The following is a 20,808-nucleotide window of genomic DNA, read 5'->3' as shown; positions in this document are numbered from 1 at the left end:
TATATCATTTTATCTCGAAAGAATAAAAATTGAGATTATAATAATATATAAATTCAATTATTTATGGGCCTTGATAAATCCAATTATTGGGCCGATAATTAAAGGTATTTGAAGCCCAAATAACAAACTTCTGGTCTGGCCTCAGTATTAGGCCCATATGTATTATTACGGTTCAATATAGCCCAGACTTTTCAAACCGATACCAACGCATTTGTGAAGTTGTGAATGGGATAACGCCGATAGCGTAAGACGAGTGAGGAGACTTCTCCGGCGATGGCGTCGTCTTCCGTCACCTTAACCGCCGCAATCTCTTCCCCTGTCTACAACCACAGTGATATCAACGGAGTTAGAAGCTTCTCGCGCCGCCGCACAACACTGCCGCCGAATGCTACGAGGTGGACGAGGAAATGTTTCAGAACTTCGGTTGTGGTGGAAGCGGCGACGGTGGCGAAGAAGAAGAAGAACGCTATGGAGTACAGGAAGCTAGGAGACTCCGACCTAGTTATTAGCGAGGTTACATTGGGAACCGTAAGATAAATCTCCTTGCCCTCGCATTATCATTATCTTATCCAATTTTTGCCGATGCTAGCGTTGGATTTAATCCGAAAACCAAAATGAAATCTGTGTGAAGGTTGAAGGGCATTTTCTTTTGCGTGCAAATTTTAATTTCAGATGACATTTGGGGAGCAAAACACCGAGAAAGAAGCTCACGAGATTCTGAGTTATTCATTTGAACATGGCATCAACTGCATAGACACTGCTGAAGCAGTAAGCTTTTCTATCTTCCCTCCACTTTATGCTCCAAGAATGCTACTGCATATGCTTGAACGCGTTCTTCTTTCTTACATGTGTGATTGGTGGATGCCAAGATGCATGCCTGTTCATTCTGTTCAATAAAAGCAATAGTCCTATTAAGATTCAATGTGCAATTTCAGGCCGTGTGGTACGTTTTTTGTACTGAAAAATAAAACTGAAGTCTTTGTTTTTTAATTTGTTCTTGTTGCAGTACCCTGTTCCAATGAAGAAGGAAACTCAAGGTAGAACAGATCTTTATATCGCCAGTTGGATGAAGTCCCAGCCAAGGGACAAGGTACTACTAGGGACTCGTGATTGACGCTAACTGAAGTTATGTATGTCTGAATCCACAATCTTGCTGTTTCTGTTTATCTGGATTGCATAGATGGACACAAACCAAATCTGAACTGTTTTATTGTGTTGTGAAACTCATTACATATGCTTGAACAATTATCCAAACCGTACTGTTGCTATCTTTGTGGATGGGATGGGATCATCAAGAATGTCAGACTTTGCTGAAACCTACTCCAAGATACTAAATTTTGATTGATTATCGTTGGCCTGGGCAGATTATTCTGGCAACTAAAGTATGTGGGTATTCAGAGAGATCATCATATGTGCGGGACAATGCCAAGGTTTTGCGTGTGGATGCTGCTAATATCAAGGAAAGCGTAGAGAAAAGTCTTAAGCGCCTCGGCACTGATTACATTGATTTGCTGCAAATTCACTGGTACCAGCTACTTTTTTATACTGCAACTTGTGGAATTAGGAGAAACCGGTTTTAAACTTGCCAAAATGTTACTGATGCTATGCCTTAAGCAAGTTATTTTTTCCGTGATTTTTTTCACAGGTTGCTTAGTATGTGTATGTGGTTATTCTGTTCTTTTGACATTCATAAGAGTGGCTAATCTGTTCTATCGTCCTCGTAAGATATGGATTGCCATTGCATGTTCTCTCACAATTGGATAATCTATTCTAGATCATTCATTTTGGCCATTCCCTAATCTTATTCTCAGAAATTCTCTGGATGAAATCATTGTAACTCTTTTACTCTATCCACACTGATTGCCATGTAATCATGATCCTGATGCTCCATTCCTCATCCAGGCCAGATCGGTATGTACCACTCTTTGGAGAGAGTCATTATGACCCGTCAAAATGGAGACCTAGTGTACCATTTGTAGAACAACTGAGGGCCATGCAGGATCTCGTAGAAGAAGGCAAGGTAGTGACAATTCAGCTATTATTGATCTTTTCCAATACTGCGTTTGAAATTTTCTGAGCTAATTGAGTCTAGTTGGAAAGTTCTAAATAGATTCGGTACGTCGGTGTTTCAAATGAAACATCATATGGAGTCATGGAGTTTGTTCACGCGGCAAAAGTTGAAGGACTGCCAAAGATCGTGAGCATCCAGAACAGCTACAGCATGCTAGTTAGATGCCGTTTTGAAGGTAATGCCGTGTAGTTTCCTTGGGAGTAAACTTTTCCGAGAGAGAATATATTACGAGAACAGGATTTACAAAACAAATAGGAAAGAGTATGTCCTGATTCTTGTCATGGAATACGCAGTTGATCTCGTGGAGGTATGCCACCCAAAAAATTGCAACGTTGGCTTACTCGCTTATTCTCCGCTGGGAGGCGGTTCGCTGTCAGGGAAATATCTGGGTGAAGACTCCGAAATTACAAGGAAGTCGAGGCTGAATCTTTTCCCAGGATACATGGAACGATACAAATCATCGCTTGCCAAGGTTTTAGCTTGTGTTTGATCCTTGTAGTCATGGATTCAGCTATGGTATTGGCTTATGATTTGTTCTCTCTCTCTCTGTCTCTCAGGAAGCTACGATAAAGTACGTGGAACTGGCGAAGAAGCATGGTCTAAGTCCGGTGGAGCTGGCCCTGGGATTCGTACGTGACCGACCCTATGTGACGAGCACAATCATCGGGGCAACCTCCGTGGAGCAGTTGAAAGAGGATATGGACGCTTTTCTCGCGACGGAGCGGCCGTTCTCGCCGGAAGTTATGGCCGGCATTGAAGCCATCTTCAAGAGGTACACGGACCCCGCTTTCTTCTGACACCTCCTTTCTAAGTGAACGTTAATAAACTCTATTGTTCTCCTTTTTTTTTTTCTCTCGATTAATATTTGATTAAATATGGACCGACATCAAGATCTACTGCTTCCCATTCCCCACGTTCTCAGATTCTCTCCTCTTTATTGATGGGTTGAACACCTTGTTTTATACATACACATGTAAATATATATATATATATATATATATATATATATATTCTTGTAACGTTGAATAAAATGGGACTACACAAATATATGTTACAGAAAGGCTGTGGTGGTATATTTCATTTTTAATTTTGTTTAATAATAAAGTTTTCAAAATATTTACAATGAAGCAACTTGGGGCTTCGCATTCATTCTACAGCAAGCGACAGTGTGAGAGAGAGAGCGACCCTTTTACATTACAACGTCACACTGTCTCTGACACTACACATATACTTTCCTCCTTCATTCCTTCATTCCTTTCTCCTTGTAGCCCGAAAAAACGTTTCAGCGGAAGGAAAAGGCAGAAAGTTTTTCCCCGAGATCTGAATCTAAGCCTCCTTTCTCTTCCTATTTAATTTCACGTTGATTGATTCCTTCCTTGTTGCCTCCCTCCTCCTGCTCCTTGGATCTCCCTTGCGTCCGCCGGAGTCTTCTGGGTCACGTGAGTTCCCCTCTGTTCTTGTTCTGGGCTTGCCCGCGTTATTGATTTATCGCAGATGCGCTTGATTTTCGTTGATGGTGATTCGATTTCGTCATCTGGGTTCCGTTCCCCGTTGGATCATCCGGATGCGGTGAACTTTTATTCATTCCGTGTGTTTGGATTCGTCGCTCTGGGCTCAATTTTCCCGGGGGGAATTGTAGGTTTTCATTTTCCCGAGAAAATGGAAACTCTGGTTTTCCAGATCTACTGGTTCTAGTTAGTTTAAGGAGGGTTATAAATGTTGGATCAATCCAATAAATGAGCTCCATTTTATTTTTTGCTGCAAATGCATTGTAAATCTGCTATCTAACCCGACATCTCCAGTTCATCGGATTGATGATCCATAGTCACTGATTCCAAACTCGTTGTTTCATTTCAAAATCGCATCAATCTAAAAAGATTATGGGAATAATTAATCGTTTTTTTACTTGCTTGTCAATTAAGGTTTTCGTTGCTTGTTCTTCGATTTCAGAACCACTGACCAAAAAGGTTGTCGGTGGCCTCATTTCAGAATAAAATAATAATATTCTACTATTACTCAGTGTTCCCACTTGTCTTTGGTTCTGTTTTTTTTTAAATAATGCTGTTCTCTTCCCACTAGTGTGGCTGCCATGGTTGTCTACCAAACTTAGGTTGATAAGTGTCTAATAAGCCCTCAAGACTTTGCTTGCTCCTCTTAGTCTTGTTTCTTATTGTTGTTCTGTTTTTGGTTTGTGCAGAAACCGTTGGAACTGTTGTCATATGTACTTAAAGTAGGTTTCTTTGCTTTGTTTTTTGGAGTTTAAAGCAGAGGAAGAAAGTTGTGTTGGATGGTCTGTCTGTACGCGGGGATAGCGAGAGTAAAATCCATTCTTTGAAGACATTTTGGGAGTTTAATAAACGATGAGGGGGAGATCTGATGGAGGCCAGAAGAAGCGGCTGGTCGCTTTGGCTTGCGTGGTGGCATTGCTGGTTTGTTTTATATATATGTATTATGGTTCCTCAGATCAGGCTGCATCTGCTTTGGAATACGGAAAGTCTTTGAGAAAACTTGGATCGTCGTATTTGGGTGGAGATGATGATGATGATGCTGATGACACTAAGCAGGAAGAGTCGGTGGCCAAGTTTGGACTACAAGACGATGCTGTGCTTAAAACTTTCCCTGTAAGTTCTTTGAATTCCAATATTGTTGCAGAGAGCTCGTGTGGCAAATGTGTTGTGTAACTCACTTCTACTGTGTGTTTGTGTTTTTGAAAGGTCTGTGATGATCGGCACTCAGAAATTATACCCTGCTTAGACAGGAACTTCATCTACCAGATGAGATTGAAGCTAGATTTGTCTGTCATGGAGCACTACGAACGTCACTGCCCACCTCCCGAAAGACGGTTTAATTGTTTGATCCCTCCTCCACCCGGGTACAAGGTGTGTGCTTGTTCATAGTCTCGGATGTTGGAATCTTGTTATTCTGGTTTTTTTTTGTTGCTTTGACCTGATCAGGTATTGTCTTTTCTTTGGTGATATAGATTCCTATCAAGTGGCCCAAGAGCCGAGATGAGGTGTGGAAAGCCAACATACCTCATACCCACCTTGCACACGAGAAGTCTGATCAGAACTGGATGGTTGTGAAAGGCGAAAAGATTAATTTCCCTGGTGGAGGCACCCATTTTCACTATGGTGCTGACAAATACATTGCTTCAATTGCAAACGTAAGTCTTCTTAGATCTTATCGTATGCCCATTTGGCCGAAACCTCTGTTGCTTTATGCTATTTTAGGTTCAAGATGGTTTATTTCATTCAACAAAGACCGTAATTCTTGTTACTCGAACTTGCAGATGCTTAACTTTTCAAAGAATAATTTGAACAACGAGGGGAGACTAAGGACGGTTCTTGATGTTGGCTGTGGAGTTGCAAGTTTTGGAGCTTACCTTCTCTCATCTGATATAATTGCGATGTCCTTGGCACCAAACGATGTCCACCAGAACCAAATCCAGTTTGCTCTAGAGAGAGGAATCCCTGCCTATCTTGGTGTTCTAGGCACGAAGAGACTCCCTTACCCGAGCAGATCATTTGAATTCGCTCATTGTTCTCGGTGCAGAATAGATTGGCTTCAAAGGGATGGCATCCTACTCCTTGAGCTCGATCGGTTGCTCAGACCCGGCGGGTATTTCGCATATTCATCTCCGGAAGCATATGCGCAAGACGAGGAGGATCTGAGGATTTGGAGAGAGATGAGCGCTCTCGTGGAACGCATGTGTTGGAGAATAGCTGCAAAAAGGAACCAGACAGTGGTTTGGCAGAAACCACTGACTAATGATTGTTACCTACAGAGAGAACCTGGGACACAGCCTCCTCTCTGTCGCTCAGACAGTGATCCTGATGCAGTTTGGGGCGTGTCCATGGAAGCTTGCATCACTCCTTACTCTGACCGTAAGTCTGGTTTTATGATAATTTTACAGTTGTTTCCCTTCAGGATCCTTGATCATCTTTCATCTCTAATCAAGTTCAGGAATGTTCTTCTTCTACGAATGAATTAATGGTACAGCCCATTTGCTTTAACCGAGTTTTTTTTTTTGTCTTCTGTTTTGCGATATGTTTAATGTTTCAGATGACCACAAAACCAAGGGAAGTGGATTAGCTCCCTGGCCAGCTAGGCTGACTTCTCCTCCTCCCCGTCTTGCTGATTTTGGTTACTCAGCCGATGCGTTTGAGAAGGATACGGTATAAGGCAGCAACATCTTCACAAACATTGGTTTCGGACACTTTGGGTGGTTCTTCCACCATAATAGACGATGTGAAACATATTTGCCTGACCTGAGGGGTCCGTCCATATCTTGTTTTGTGTTTGCAGGAACTTTGGCGGCAAAGGGTGGATGGCTACTGGGATCTCTTGTCTCCGAAAATCAAATCAGACACATTGAGGAACATAATGGACATGAAAGCTCACATGGGTTCTTTTGCCGCTTCTCTGAAGGATAAGGATGTTTGGGTGATGAACGTCGTCCCTCAGGACGGACCTAACACACTTAAACTGATCTATGACCGCGGCCTGATAGGCACAACCCATGACTGGTACGGCTCTAGATTTCATTTTGGACAACTGGGTCTTGTAGATTAAGTTTTGGCCGACTGTTCTCAAGGCTACATAGCTTCTGGTTTCTGATAACGAGAACCAATAATAGTAGTCACATTCATTCTACACTGATCATTTCACGACAGTAGGGTTATGATCGAAACTGCATTTCCTTTTCCCATGTAGGTGTGAAGCGTTTTCGACCTATCCCCGAACTTACGACCTTCTACACGCGTGGACCGTGTTATCTGACGCCGAGAGAAAAGGGTGCAGCATAGAGGATTTGCTCCTGGAGATGGATCGGATTCTGAGACCAAGCGGCTTCATCATCATCCGAGACAAACAGCGCACGATGGATTCTGTCAAGAAGTACCTGAAGGCTCTGCATTGGGACGTAGTGGCTTCGGACACGGCAGCAAGTTCAGGTCCCGACCAAGACAGCGGCAATGTCGTCTTCATCGTCCAGAAGAAAATGTGGCTCACCTCTGCAAGCCTCCGACTCACCGACTGAAATATACGTAATAGACTTCGAAGATTTCGTTTCTGGGTAGTTATTTGTTCCGTTTACTCATGAAAACCGTAAGCGTGATCCATATCCTCGATTTCATCATTGTATCCTTAGCCTTTTTGTCTGAATATTTAAATCGAAGTTCCTTAAAGCTCTCTCTCTCCCTCTTGTACAAAATGCATGGGGCGTGGCATGATTGATACGTTTGACAAAGAGGAAAGATATGATTCAGATGGCACTCAAATGATGAATGTTAACCAGAAAAAGATCACTCAGGTGGATACCCAAATGATTAATTCTCGAGAGCATTAATAAAGACTAAAACTTTGGTTCGATTTCGATTTGGTTTGCCTTGGAACCGGACTAACCGCTGTAATTGGAACCGGTTTACGATAACCGGATTCCAATTTGGTAAGCGACAAAGACCCGCTCGGTTTTTTGGATTGGACTAGTTGTAAAATTGATTTATTCATCTGTGCACATACTAAAGTTTATGTAAAATAATTTTTGCTAGGTAACCGTAAATTAGATGCTACACGACATCCAAAAATAATAATTATATAATAATAACAAAAATTGCAGTAGCAGCAAAATTATGATTGTTTTTTTTCCTAATATGATGGCGATGATGATAATGTTTTTAAAATAATGAAAAAATATAATAAAATGGGTACGGGGTTGATGTCTTATATATTATATATATACAGAACAATTATAATGCTAAGCAAAGCAATTAGGGATAAGAGAAAAAGAAGAGAAAAAAATCACGAGGCCGTCGGATTTCCTTCCGTGTTGTTTTCTACCCTAGAAAATCTCCAAACATTTTCCTGGAAAATACCGAATCAAACTCTGTCCCTAGCAGTCTATAGATCAGACGATACAACCAAGTCCTGGGACCTTTTCCCCACGTCTCCCCCGCTGATATCGTCGCTCCTTGTTCTTTCCGCGTTTTTTTGTCCTTTTTTTTGTTTTCTTCTGGTTTTTCGTGCAGACCCTCCTTTTTTTGTTCCTTCTGATCTGAATCCTTGTAGAAAGTAGTCAGAGTTGGATGACGACGATGGTTGTGGTGGTCAATGGGTAATCTCGGCTTGGGTGTATCAGGATTCAGAAGCTAAGCTCTGGACTTGAGATTTGGTCTTTTAGGTTCTCTAGCCGCATCAATTTGGAGTGCTTGGGTCGTTTAGCCACTCAATTTGGGTCAAACACTTTGATCGATTCAGCGATTGGAGACGATCGAAAGTGCGGTTGTTTGGATTTGGTCTCGTATCGCTCTGATACTCGGTATTGTGGTTCTTAGTCGATTTCCTGGTTCTTCTTTTACCTCGATAGGAATCTGGTCTAGGTATTATCAATTGGATTGGATTTTAGCCCCGCAAAGAACTTAGTTGGGATCTGAGTTTTGTAATTTGAGTTCGTAGCAGAGCTCATTTGGTGGCATTAGTATCTTAACTATCGCAAGTTTCCTTGGTTAAATCGGTGTGGTTGAAGTTTTGACCACAGAAGATTGAATAAACAGTGAGACCAACTGGGTTCGAAGTTCGTAGAAGACAGACGGGAAATTTCTATCTGAATTGTATCTAAATCTTCAATTGAAGATAGAAAATGGATCGTGTGGTTGCTGGCAAGTATAAACTGGGACGAAAGCTCGGCAGTGGTTCATTTGGTGAACTTTTTCTCGGTATGTTGAATTTCCTCTGGGTTTTCTTGCTGAATTTGTTTTCACGTCCGTTTTCTTTTGTCCTTTTGGTGTTAACTTGCTTATCTAACTGGTGCTGTTGGTTTTGTTTCAGGAGTGAATGTGCAAACTGGAGAAGAAGTGGCCGTAAAGATGGTAATCTGCAATGTCGACTCTGTTTATCGTTGAACTCTGTGTTGTAGTTTGCATCGAAATCATTATCATGACAGATTTATACCTCAAAATCATGTTGGCCACATTTGTATTGAGATTTCTTATGCTAGTGGAGAGTCCATTCCTTCCATTTGCTTCTCTACTTGGTTATAACAGTGTTTACCTAGTGCTGAACGGGTCAGAAGCTTTTTGATATCAGATCAGATGATGTTGGTTAATATTGATTCTCTATGGGTTTTTCGGTTGATATGTCTCTATGCCACATAAATTTTTTTTAAGGCTTTGTATAGCCTCTGATCTACATCAGGTGTTTCCCTTCTCCCTTGTACCTTTGGTAGCTGTCCTCCTTTCGTTATGCTTTCTACTGAACTGTTGACCATTTCGTTGTGAAGATTCTGTCTGGAGTTTTTGCTTTACTGATAGTCATCGTTCTAGGTTTCTTCCCTGTTTTGTGTCTCAATCCGTTTATGTTAATCTTTTGCTTATTCTTGCAGGAACCTGTGAGGGCTCGACATCCTCAACTTCAGTATGAGTCAAAGCTCTATATGCTTCTCCAAGGAGGAAGTAAGTTCTATCCTCAGTGTCCATTCTGTGGGGAATCATGAACATAGGATTTTCTTTTATTGATTGTTTATGCTCTTTGTTTTCTTGAAGCTGGTATTCCTCACCTTAAGTGGTTTGGAGTTGAGGGCGAGTACAACTGTATGGTGATTGATCTTCTCGGTCTGAGTTTGGAGGATTTATTCAGCTACTGCAATCGGAAGTTCTCTCTAAAGACAGTTCTAATGCTCGCAGATCAGATGGTAAATATTTATTTTTCTTTTGGATTTTCATGTTTCACGCATATCCGTATTTCATTTTCATCATAATTTAATTTTCCGTGTTCTTTTCTCTAGATTAACAGGGTTGAGTATATGCATGCCCGAGGCTTTCTTCATCGTGATATTAAGCCAGATAACTTTTTAATGGGTCTTGGACGCAAAGCAAACCAGGTACTTTTGGACGCTAAATTGAGCAAAACGATGATAATATGTCAAATTTTTGTCTAATGATAATATTTATTTGGTTGTAGCACTTTCTTAGGGAGTGCTTTTGCTACTAGTCTTTAAGAGCTAAGCAAAGTCTCATCGAAATGATATATTCACATATTTTCCTTGATGCATCCTTTCTTTGTTGCAGGTATATGTTATTGACTATGGTCTGGCAAAAAAGTATAGGGATCTTCAAACACACAGGCATATTCCATACAGGTACGAGAACTTATTCCTTCTAATAATTTTACTACACTTATGTTTTTTGCTTCATGATGTAGAAAAATTTTAGCTTGTTTTAATCTGGATATCCTGTTTTCTATGTTCTAATACTATGAACGGCTATTAGCTGGTTAAATGATTTCTGTAGAGATTTTTTTTAATTCACTTCACTTAGATTCTTAAAAGACTTTCACTTTGCTAATCATGGCCCTCATTTCTTAGGGAAAACAAGAATCTTACAGGAACAGCTCGATATGCAAGTGTTAATACTCATCTTGGAATTGGTCAGTATGTTCTTGCATCTCGTAATTCCAGAAGATTCCTCTTTCGTATTTCCAATATATTGTGTGAACTCGACATTATTGATTTCCTAATCATGCGATGTGATGGAAACACTTTACAGAACAAAGTAGACGGGATGATCTGGAATCTCTTGGCTATGTGCTTATGTATTTTCTGAGAGGAAGGTAATGGAGATATTTGTTTTCTTTGGTACTTCTTCATGCTTTTTCTAACCTCATTTCGTGATAGTTATCCTCTCTCAATTTTTGTGTCAGCCTTCCTTGGCAAGGCCTTCGTGCTGGTACCAAAAAGCAGAAGTATGACAAGATTAGCGAGAAGAAAAGGCTTACGCCTATAGAGGTATTGTTTCCCTCTCCAATACAAGCTAACAAAAAATTAGCTGTTATCTTTTAGCTAGCAGAAGAATTCTTTACTTAACAAACTCCATAGCTATCGCCCTCGTATTGGCGAATGGGATTTAAAATGTTTTCGATTAAAAAATGTACGGTCCGTTCGAAGTTTAAGATGTTTTTAGCTTGAAAAAGCTTTCTGTGCTTCATGGAAGGCTTGTCTTTTTCCCCGTTCCTGTTGGTACTTGACTTGACTGTGACTGCGAATTTATAGATACAGCGTCAAATTTCTTCCGTTTGCAGGTTCTTTGTAAATCGTATCCCTCTGAGTTCTCATCGTATTTTCACTATGTACGATCGGTGCGATTTGAAGACAAGCCTGATTACCCATACCTGAAGAGGCTTTTCAGGGACTTATTCATCCGAGAAGGTGGAAAAATTACTCTAGATTTGCTCATCCGTTAATGCATATCTCTCCTCAACAAGATCTCAAAGAGTGGGTATTGATTTTGAACAAACAGGTTATCAATTTGACTATGTATTTGATTGGACACTCTTGAAGTATCCACAGTTGAGCTCCAGTTCCAACCCAAGAGTGAGTGAATCTATTCCGAGTAACTTTCATATGATGTTAAATTTTGAGCATACTATCCTTCTGACGTATTCCTCTTTGTTCCAACAGCCAAGCCTGAGACCGGCTCTAAAGCCTCCATTGCTATCTGCAGACAGAACTGAACGGCCTTCGGGTAACACCCCACTCCTCGTTCTTCGGTTATCCTGTCGGAATCCACATATCTTCCTACAAATAACAGACTTTTCGGGAAATTTAATTAGTTGGGCAGGACAATCGAGAGAAATTTACTGGTGCTCTAGAGGCATATGCTAGAAGGAACGGCTCTGCAAGTGGTGTTCAAGTTGATCGTTCAAGACCAAGAACCTCGGAGAACATACTTGCTTCCAAAGACATGGTTAGTGTTTAATCATCTATGCATTGTACTGTAATAACACTTCCAATATTTGGTGTTCCAATACGGTTTTAACTTTTTTTTTTATTTTTGGCCGTCAGCAAAACTACGAGAGCAGACCCGTCTCTTCATCAAGAAACATGAGTTCTTCAAGAAAAGCTGTTGTGTCCAGCACCAGAGCCACCTCCTCGGCTGACTTCTCAGAGAACCACCACCGCTCGAGCCGGCTCGATGGACGCTTGCCCTCGACCCGAAGAACCCAGCTTGGGCCTGACCCCACCAAGCCCTCTTCGTCTTCTTCCTTCACCAGGGCTGCTCCTTCGGCTAGGACCGCGCGTGACGTCACGCTCCAGAGCCTTGAGCTCCTTACCATTGGCAATGACAAGAGGAAGTGATCCAAACAACTTCTAAGGGTCGGTTCTTGTTCTAAAAGAAAAAAGACATTTATGGATTTAGCCTCTTTTAGGGCCAAAAAAAAAATATTGGTCCTATATTTGAAAACATGATTTGATTAAAGAAAAGTTGGAATTAGATTGATTTTTGTGTTTTTATCTTTTGAAATATTTACCTAACAACTATCCATCTTCTAGATATCATGACTACAGCAAAAAAAATTATCATTGCTTAAAACCATTTGTAATTGTCATTAACTGTAACATGCAGATATAGAAGAAAATATTTCGTATGGATTTGTAATACCATGTTCATATTTATGGATAAGCAAGTAATAAAGACATTTAATTTTGTCTGAATCTAGTTAAGATAAATATGCCCAAATTAGCCATTAATGGCCCGCAATAATACGATCGTGGTTTTACTCGGACCAGAAAACGACAGAAAGCGATCAATGTAATCATAAAATGGAATCTGGCCGCCAAAGGAAAAGAAGTTGGAAAAAGGGCATAGATGGGATGATAGCATGGAATCTCCATGAGTAAAATCATTTTCGATATTGGTTACCAAACAACATAAACACAGAGTTATCAGCAAGAATTAATAAAGCAAGAAATCAGTATTACCAATTAAATTAGAAGCAAAGAGGTGTAAATTCCCTTTTGTTGTTTACAGAAAATAATTAATAAATTCTCATTAAAGTTCCATCAATTTCCTTTACTAGAATCTAAATATTTAAAGTTATTAATTATTTCCTTTGTCATATTAGATTCTTTATTTAATTAATAGCCCACAGAAACCTCCCTTTAATGCCCATTTCCCAAATATGACCTCGTTCATCATCACAATTGTAATTAGCATTGAATAATTATATATTGTGTGAAAAAAGTACATCTTTCATTATAGAAATAAAAAAAGAAAACGCTGTAAATTTACACGACAAAAACACATTCATGCATGCATGTGTGTGTGTGTGTATATATATATATATATATATATATATAACTCTCTCCCAGATAACTCCTAAAATCATCATTACCAAAAACAAAACACATTAACATGGAAACAGAATTTCCCATAAATTTCCTAATTCACACAGATACACAAGGACGTACACCTATATATATATATATACACGCATGTGTATATGTGTCCATATATCTTCTCACAATATATCTCTCTTACTCTTTTATCTTTTGCACTTTGAGAAATCATGGCTGGCGTTGGATTCGGCATGAATCAGACAAACAACAACAACGTGATGACGCAGATCTCAAAACCTCAGAGAATCGCTTGTCGGATTTGCGAACAGATCTTCCCAACTCCACAAACCCTAATCTCCCACATCGAGACTTGTCACATGAAAAACGACTTCTCACCACAGACGACGACCACCGCAACGACCCTTTCTTCTTTCGCCGGAAAACCGCTTTCCCTAACCCTAACCCTCGTCTCCTCCGCCATCTCCGGCGGCGCCAAAACCCCGTCGCCCTCCCCCTCCCCCTCCTCCGCCGCTCGCAGCTATGCAAACCCTTTTCTTTATAATCACTTCCCGGCTCGTAATCATGTCGATTTGAATTACTATCGCAATTATTATAATTCTGGGAGGCTCCGACATGGGTTTCCGCCGACGGCGACCATGCGCAACAACAAGTTCGTGTTCGGACAGCCTCCCCCGCCGCCGCAGATGCAGTTTTTTCAGGCGACGTCGCCGCCGTCCGGTGACCGTACACTCCCTCTTCTATGTCAGCTGGAGCATCGTTCGCCGGATATTTATGTTCCGATCATAGTCGACGATGATTCAGGTCCCAACCTCATTGATCTGACGTTGAAGCTGTAGAGATATCGATCATGTGCTCTCGTTTATAAGAAAAAGCGAGATCGATCCTTAACAAAAAAACAAAAAAAATGCGAGATCGATCGACGACGGATAGAATTAGGGTTCGAGAAATGTTCCTCCATTTCTCGAGGGTTTACCTCCAAAATTAAACTCCAATTTGTTTCATCAATTTCCTATTTTTTTCCTCTGAATCCGATTTCATTTTATTGTTTTTCCTAGTCCCGTTCATTGTGTGTATATATATGTGTGTATATATACACACATATTATATATATATATATATATATATATATATATATATACAACGTGTGTGTTTGGCCTGTATCAAACATTCAAACTCAAAACACACATAGCATATTAGCATATATTATTCTTTATCGAATTTCGATTCGACGTTGTTTCAGTCTCCACTCATAAATTATACAAAAATATACCATTAGTTATTTTTTTAGTATATAGCGGATTTTAAAAAAAAAAAATTATTATCGGTTACCAAAGAAACGGTTCAAAAAATAATACAATATAGTAATTTGGATATATTGATGATACAAACACAATTAATAAAAAGTTCAATTAATTAATTTAAATAGCTGTGATTAGTTTTAATGACACATAACTCCAATTCTGCTATCCTAGATCTGTATATTAGTATATAGATACAGCACAAGCTTATGCTTTTGATAATTGCAACGTAACATTAAAGCGAATTCAATGAATTAACTGATAAAATAATGAACTGATTATTCATTTCATTTTTCTCTAGAATAATTTTGTTAATAAGTTAATAAAAAAATATAGAAAAAAAAACATAAAATTATGGACTGACGGCCCGACGGGCTTCAAAATGGGACCGACATGGCTATATAGATGTGCGATTTGGATAATGCGATCAGGGAATCATTGTCTTCCTTTGGTAAAATAAAATAAAATAAAATAAAATATTATTCATCATTTATACGGGGCACACGTCCACTTGTTTATGAGATTTGAAATAAATTGTTAATTTTGTATATTAAAATTAGTGGATCATTAAGCATATAATATTGAATATTGTTATATTATAGTAGACAGTTTATTTACTATGGAGTTACTTGATGATTATCATTTATTTTATTTTCCTCTGCGATTAAAATAGTCAACACGACCGTTGAAGGGTTGAGGGCATTTAGGTAAATTCGTACGGGAGACATGAAAGTCATTATCCAGGCCGCTGCCAAACGCTTTGCGTTCGTACCAGTCATCAGCTTTCGGATTTCCGATTATGTCCCTACATTACCTCCGGTTTTACCTTTTCCTGTCCCCACAATTTTCTCGGAAAAAATTCATAGTTTTTCTCACCATCTTTTACTTCCCTAGCTGGTATCCAAAGCATAAAGCAACACACCACAACACCACCAGCTTCTCTCTCTCTCTCTCTCTCTCTCTCTCTCACACACGGCCCTTCGTCTCCATTATTTGTTGGGTTCGCTTCAAGTTGTTTTCTTCTTCCGCTCGATTCCAGATATATTTTTTTTTAATTTGAAGTTGTTCTTTTTTTCCCCTGGGTTCTCCGGATGATATGCTTGATCTGAAAGTCTGAATCGCGGGTATTGGATAACAAGCGATGAAATCCTCGACTCGGCTTGACTCAGCTGTCTTTCAGCTTACTCCCACTCGGACCCGGTATGAAAAATTCCGTCCTTAATTAGAAAGTCTCTTCCGGTGAACTTAAATCTCTGTTTGTAGTTGGCTGTCTCAGAAATTTGGTGTTTAGTTAGTGTAATTGGAATACACAGTCACAATTTCATCGGGGCTTGTTGTAATTGATGAAAAGATGTTTAGTTCTCAAGTCCGAATCTCTGTAGAAACTGAGAAGTGGCAAACTTTTGGGATTATTTTCTCGCATTTGTCATATTATGCTGGGATTAAGATTCGTGTTTGTGGTCGGTCAGGTGTGATTTATTGGTAACTGCCAATGGGAAGACGGAGAAGATAGCATCAGGTCTGGTTAAACCCTTTCTTGCCCACTTGAAGACCGCACAGGATCAAGTCGATAAAGGTGGCTATTCAATCATTCTTAAGCCCGAGGCTGGGGATGATGCGACATGGTTCACAAAGCGAACGATAGCAAGGTTTCTTTATGTTTCTTCTTCTTGGATGTGTTTCCATAGATGCCATTTTCTACTGTCTACATGAATTTTCACCTGATAAGTCAGTGTTTTCTGGGTACTTTGTACGACCCATAGTGAGAGATACATGGTCAGAGCATATTAGAATCTCAAAAAGTTTCAATTTTTTTAGGCATTGATGGACTTTTTCTCTGATTTCAAGCCATGTTAAGTGTTCTTACCTTTCTGAAGCCCGAGTATCTGACCAAATGATTTCAAATTTGTGTGGACAAAGCTGTGCTTAAACAGTTGGCAAGTCTCATGATAAATGTTCTGTCTGTTTGCTAAGTGAATTTGTTTCTCAATCACATGTCTTCATGAAATTGGACTTTCTTTACATGGGAATTTTCAGCCAAGCTTGGAGCTATGCTTTTTTATTTTACACCAGAATGGCAACTGAGAATCTGTCTTCTTGGTTCCTCCAGATTTGTTCGTTTTGTGAGCACTCCAGAGGTTCTGGAACGTGTTTACACCATAGAGACTGAGATTGTACAGATCAAGGAAGCCATAGGAATTCAGAACAACAGTGATATGGCATTGACTGTTGTAAGTGCCCCTGGAGTACATGTACTTAATTTACTGTATCATCAAATATGAACTCCTGTTGTGTTGGATAACAGGTGGAAGATAAGCTGCAAGTAAAAAAGGCAGAAAGTATGGAAGGTACTGCTTACCTTCCCTTCGACTATATTGCTTAAGACATATTAAAAACACATACAGAGCAGATTTATGGTTTCCTGTCTATGCATTTCCATGGCATTCATTCATGCATTCTGGATTTCTCATTTGCTCTTCATGGTAACACTGTTTCTTCAATGCCCAATTACAGTGACAGATACTAAACATATTCCTATTCCAGGGCATAAAAATGGGAGCTTTTCATTGTGGTAACTCTTGATCTGTCCATTTAATAAATACTTGATTGTATGGAGCAGGTAGCAGGCCTTTGCTAGAGTCAAGTGAGGAGAAAGCAATCGTCCTTTACCAGGTAACTGAGCATGAAATGGTTTTCATCTCATTTGGCCTCCTTGAAAGAGTGATTAAATTTCATTTCCTCGCATGTTTGACAGCCTGGTTCACACCCTCAGCAAGCAAATGGGTCCACAGTACCAGAGGAAAATTCTAAGTATGCTTTATTTCTCTTTGTAGCTTCTCATTGTTGGCTGAAGAAAATCAATGAGCTGGCAGGATAATGTTAAAGCAAAGAACATGAACTTCTGTGAAAGTAGAATTTATTGTGTCGTAAAGTTTCTCCAGTTTTAAGCATTCCGTACAGCATTCTGAAGAATTGGCTTATGTGCTGTCTTTGATATCCATGTACTAGGGCTCAAGTTCTGAAAGTCCTGAAGACACGAAAGAAGGTGTTGCAGAACGAACAAGGCATGGCCTTTGCATGTGCTGTTGCAGCAGGTTTTGACATTGATGATATGGCGCCTCTATTATCTTTTGCCAAAAACTTTGGAGCCTCACGTTTAATGTATGTATGTTTATTTGTCCATTTCCTTGATTCTTTCCACTTATTCCTGCAAATTCTCTAGGACTTAGAATCAATTGTCACTTTAAAAAATCTTTACCAGAGAGGTTTGCATGAAATTAGATATCCACTGACGTTTACTATCAATGCTAAAGGGATGCTTGCGTGAAGTTCATGGAATTGTGGAAAAAGAAGCATGAGACTGGCCAGTGGGTTGACATTGCAGCTACAGAAGCAATGTATGTACAACCAGATGTCTCTGCAGTGAATGACTCAGAGATTGTGCTTGCAAATACTGCTATTACACGCAGGGACTCATTGCCTGACACTCCTGAGAATAATGGTAAGTTGCATTATGGTGTGCCCTGTAGTTTTGACCACGTTGTTTGTGCATGCTATAAATGAACTTCATGGGCAATGCAATCGCATCCATTTAAAACTGTTGAGAAATTACGCAAGTAAAGAAACTCTCTGGTTCTTGGAAACCACTGATTTGTCATATGGAACCAGATTTAGTCTTTCACATCACACAGAAATATTTTCAGGCAAGGAATCATCTTCAAGGAATATTTATTTCCAGGCATTCAGCCATGTTTGCTTTTGTTTACACATCTGTTCTTGTCTAAGATAGAGCTTCCAATTGGGCATAAGTTGGTGGTCTTGGAAAAATCCTGTCAAAAATAAAAATTGATGGATGTTTTAATTGTATACCTCTCTTGCGTGGTGTGATGTTACTTTTCGAGTATTTACTTAATGCGTCTGTCTTTATGATTATTTGTATATTCAGATGGGAAGTCTCCTGCAGATAACAAACCAAATGGCCATCAAGAATATTTGCAAGGCCAGCTTCCACAGCCGATGTATTCACCCTGGCCTGTTCAGTCCCCACCAGGTGCTTTTCCTGTTTTTCAAGGATATCCTATGCAAGGCATGCCATACTACCCAAGTTATCCTGGAAGTAGCCCATATCCATCACCTTATCCGTCTTCTGATGATCCTAGATATAGTTCTGACCGAAGAAAGGCCCGGAAACATCATTCATCTGATAGTGAGGATTCTGAATCAGAAGACTCGGACAAAGAGAAAGCAAGATCAGGTAGGAGAAGGAAATCAGGCAAGGTGGTGATTCGGAATATAAACTACATCAGTTCAAAGAAGCAGAATAATGATGCTGAAAGCCAGGATGAAGGAGCAACACGAGAGCATTTAAATGGTGAAGAAAGAGCAACAGAAGGGGCAGAGGGTGACAGTGGACACTGGCAGGCCTTTCAGACTTTCCTATTACAGGAGGCCGATAAGAATGAACATAAAATTGACCACATGATGGAAAAAGAGGTTGTGGGGAAGAGGAGGCAAAGGGCTGGCGAATATGATCCTTTGATTTATGATGAACGTGACGTAGAACAGTATCAAGAAGGGAATATAGCTGATATGCAGAATGGAAATGCAACTCGTAGAGATAAGGGATCTAGCGATGAGTCATTTATTTCAAGAAAACATGGCTCTGGAGATTCTAGAGTGTATGGGCAAATGGATGCCCAGTACATAGAGGTAGACGGTAAAAGGGTTTTGTCCCGGAGAAATGGGACTGACGACTTCATGAATTGCCGAAGACAACATGGTTTAGGGAGGTCATCTGATCTTCTTACCTTGAATGGATTTGATAATCCAAGAAATGGTTTGGATAGGTCATCTTATAACGTGGATGATGATTCTTACATTGTTCCTCTACGGTCGTCAGGACTGGATGCAACCGGAGGCAACAAGCGAAATGCTATAGACATAGGATCAGAGTTCTCATCATCCCACCCAACTGATGAAAATGAAGGGAAGCAGGGAAAATACGAGCCCCATGATCTGAGCTTGATGCCGGAACGTGGAACGGAAAAGCTGTCGACTGGATATGACCCTGCACTTGATTTTGGATCGGAAACTCGTGTCAACAAGAAAAAAGCGGCAGCAGGGGGAGCTAAGAAGTCAGCAAAAGATCCAAAATCAAGAGTTCCTACTGATACAGCAGATAAGAGGAAAGCATCAGGGCCAATACGGAAAGGAAGAACCACAAAGATGAGTCCTTTAGATGAAGCAAGAGCTCGTGCTGAGAAGCTAAGAAGTTTCAAAACCGATCTGCAGAAAATGAAAAAAGAGAAGGTATGGTTTATCACGCGCTTAGCTTTTGAATTCATCCTAGTCTCAATCATCTTGTTATAATAATAGCATTGCAAGAATCTTGAACAATCTAGCCTGCTTGTACACACTTATGTATCTGTTGTATTTCAGGAAGAGGAAGAGAGGATGCGCATCGAAGCTCTGAAGATAGCCAGGCAAAAGAGGATAGCTGCTAGGAATAACACAGTTGCAGGTGAGGCACAGTTGCCGTCACAACAGACAAGAAAGCCATTGCAAAACAAAGTTTCTTCCGGTACCCATAGAGGTTCTAAGTTTAGTGATTCGGAACCTGGATCATCATCACCTTTCCAACGTTTTCCAATAAGAACTGCTTCTTTGACTTCAACCGACTATCAGAAACTCTCCAAGAATGGTAAATTGAGTACTCGAAGCAACTCAACAGGAAATAGGCTCACCAGGTCTGTATCATCACTACCTCTGTCTAAGAAAGACAGCAAAACTGCTCCAGATATTAAGTCATCTGTTTCAAGGACAAGAAGATTGTCAGAACCCAAAATGAGAAGCAGTGGATCAAATCCTTCAGTGAGGTCTCGAGGTTCAATAACTTCCAAAAGAATGCCGAATGCTCCAGGGAGCAAGAATATATCTGCTATTGTGAACCATGATAAAACAAAAATTGCTTCTCTGCCTGAGCTGAAAATAAAAGCATTGAGCGGTCCCACTACCAGTTCGGTGAAAATGGGAAAGGTGACAGAAAATAGATCTTCAGCCGAGGTGGCACCAAGGGGGGACAAGGAGAAATCCGTGTGCCATAAAGAGAATGATGAAAGCCCAGTGATTGAGAAGACAGTGGTGATGCTTGAATGTGAGAAGTCTTCTGCCTCTGCTTTGCCAGTTTCAGCTCAAAATATAAGTTCAGATCCCGAGCATCTCAAGAAACTCGATACCCGAAAGAAGCCTGAGGCAGTCTCTGAATGGGTTGAGGGCATTTAGGTAAATTCGTACGGGAGACAGATCGG

The 20,808-nt window shown here is 40.2% G+C and overlaps 4 protein-coding genes across 7 annotated transcripts in view; all 4 read left to right on the top strand.

Moving 5' to 3' along the window:
• Positions 1–209: 209 nt before the first annotated feature.
• On the top strand, positions 210–3,035 carry LOC104801083 (protein tas). The gene is made up of 8 exons (XM_010524175.1): positions 210–528; positions 673–768; positions 1,007–1,090; positions 1,365–1,525; positions 1,903–2,020; positions 2,111–2,246; positions 2,365–2,543; positions 2,629–3,035. Exons 1-8 carry the CDS (start codon positions 274–276, stop codon positions 2,866–2,868), a joined length of 1,269 nt encoding a protein of 422 aa, XP_010522477.1. The 5' UTR covers positions 210–273; the 3' UTR covers positions 2,869–3,035.
• Positions 3,036–3,240: 205 nt separating this feature from the next.
• On the top strand, positions 3,241–7,264 carry LOC104801081 (probable methyltransferase PMT3). 4 transcript variants are annotated; one of them, XM_010524173.2, is made up of 8 exons: positions 3,241–3,510; positions 4,340–4,692; positions 4,786–4,950; positions 5,052–5,234; positions 5,361–5,955; positions 6,134–6,246; positions 6,377–6,597; positions 6,785–7,264. In XM_010524173.2, exons 2-8 carry the CDS (start codon positions 4,432–4,434, stop codon positions 7,107–7,109), a joined length of 1,863 nt encoding a protein of 620 aa, XP_010522475.1. In that variant the 5' UTR covers positions 3,241–3,510; positions 4,340–4,431; the 3' UTR covers positions 7,110–7,264. The 4 variants fall into 4 exon arrangements, with proteins under 4 accessions (XP_010522475.1, XP_010522476.1, XP_010522474.1 ...); XM_010524174.2 differs by having other exon boundaries at positions 4,330–4,692; XM_010524172.2 differs by having other exon boundaries at positions 3,242–3,510; positions 4,337–4,692.
• Positions 7,265–7,846: 582 nt separating this feature from the next.
• Positions 7,847–12,344, top strand: LOC104801080 (casein kinase 1-like protein 8). The gene is made up of 14 exons (XM_010524170.1): positions 7,847–8,784; positions 8,897–8,937; positions 9,450–9,519; positions 9,610–9,758; positions 9,852–9,947; positions 10,135–10,205; positions 10,431–10,492; positions 10,612–10,675; positions 10,766–10,850; positions 11,144–11,270; positions 11,362–11,435; positions 11,523–11,586; positions 11,675–11,808; positions 11,907–12,344. Exons 1-14 carry the CDS (start codon positions 8,709–8,711, stop codon positions 12,198–12,200), a joined length of 1,407 nt encoding a protein of 468 aa, XP_010522472.1. The 5' UTR covers positions 7,847–8,708; the 3' UTR covers positions 12,201–12,344.
• A 3,057-nt stretch (positions 12,345–15,401) lies between these two features.
• LOC104801554 overlaps positions 15,402–20,808 on the top strand; it is a 7,140-nt gene continuing 1,733 nt past the window's right edge. The window contains exons 1-10 of the mRNA XM_010524864.2: positions 15,402–15,700; positions 15,970–16,149; positions 16,611–16,731; positions 16,806–16,848; positions 17,121–17,173; positions 17,256–17,311; positions 17,510–17,662; positions 17,815–18,002; positions 18,447–19,810; positions 19,940–20,778. Coding sequence (XP_010523166.1) covers positions 15,642–15,700; positions 15,970–16,149; positions 16,611–16,731; positions 16,806–16,848; positions 17,121–17,173; positions 17,256–17,311; positions 17,510–17,662; positions 17,815–18,002; positions 18,447–19,810; positions 19,940–20,778 — 3,056 coding nt within the window. The 5' untranslated portion in view covers positions 15,402–15,641. The remainder of the gene's footprint in view (positions 15,701–15,969; positions 16,150–16,610; positions 16,732–16,805; positions 16,849–17,120; positions 17,174–17,255; positions 17,312–17,509; positions 17,663–17,814; positions 18,003–18,446; positions 19,811–19,939; positions 20,779–20,808) is intronic.

The sequence above is a fragment of the Tarenaya hassleriana genome, unplaced genomic scaffold (assembly GCF_000463585.1).
Source record: "Tarenaya hassleriana unplaced genomic scaffold, ASM46358v1 Cleome7, whole genome shotgun sequence".
NCBI lineage: Eukaryota > Viridiplantae > Streptophyta > Magnoliopsida > Brassicales > Cleomaceae > Tarenaya > Tarenaya hassleriana.
This window is presented reverse-complemented; position numbering and strand designations above follow the sequence as displayed.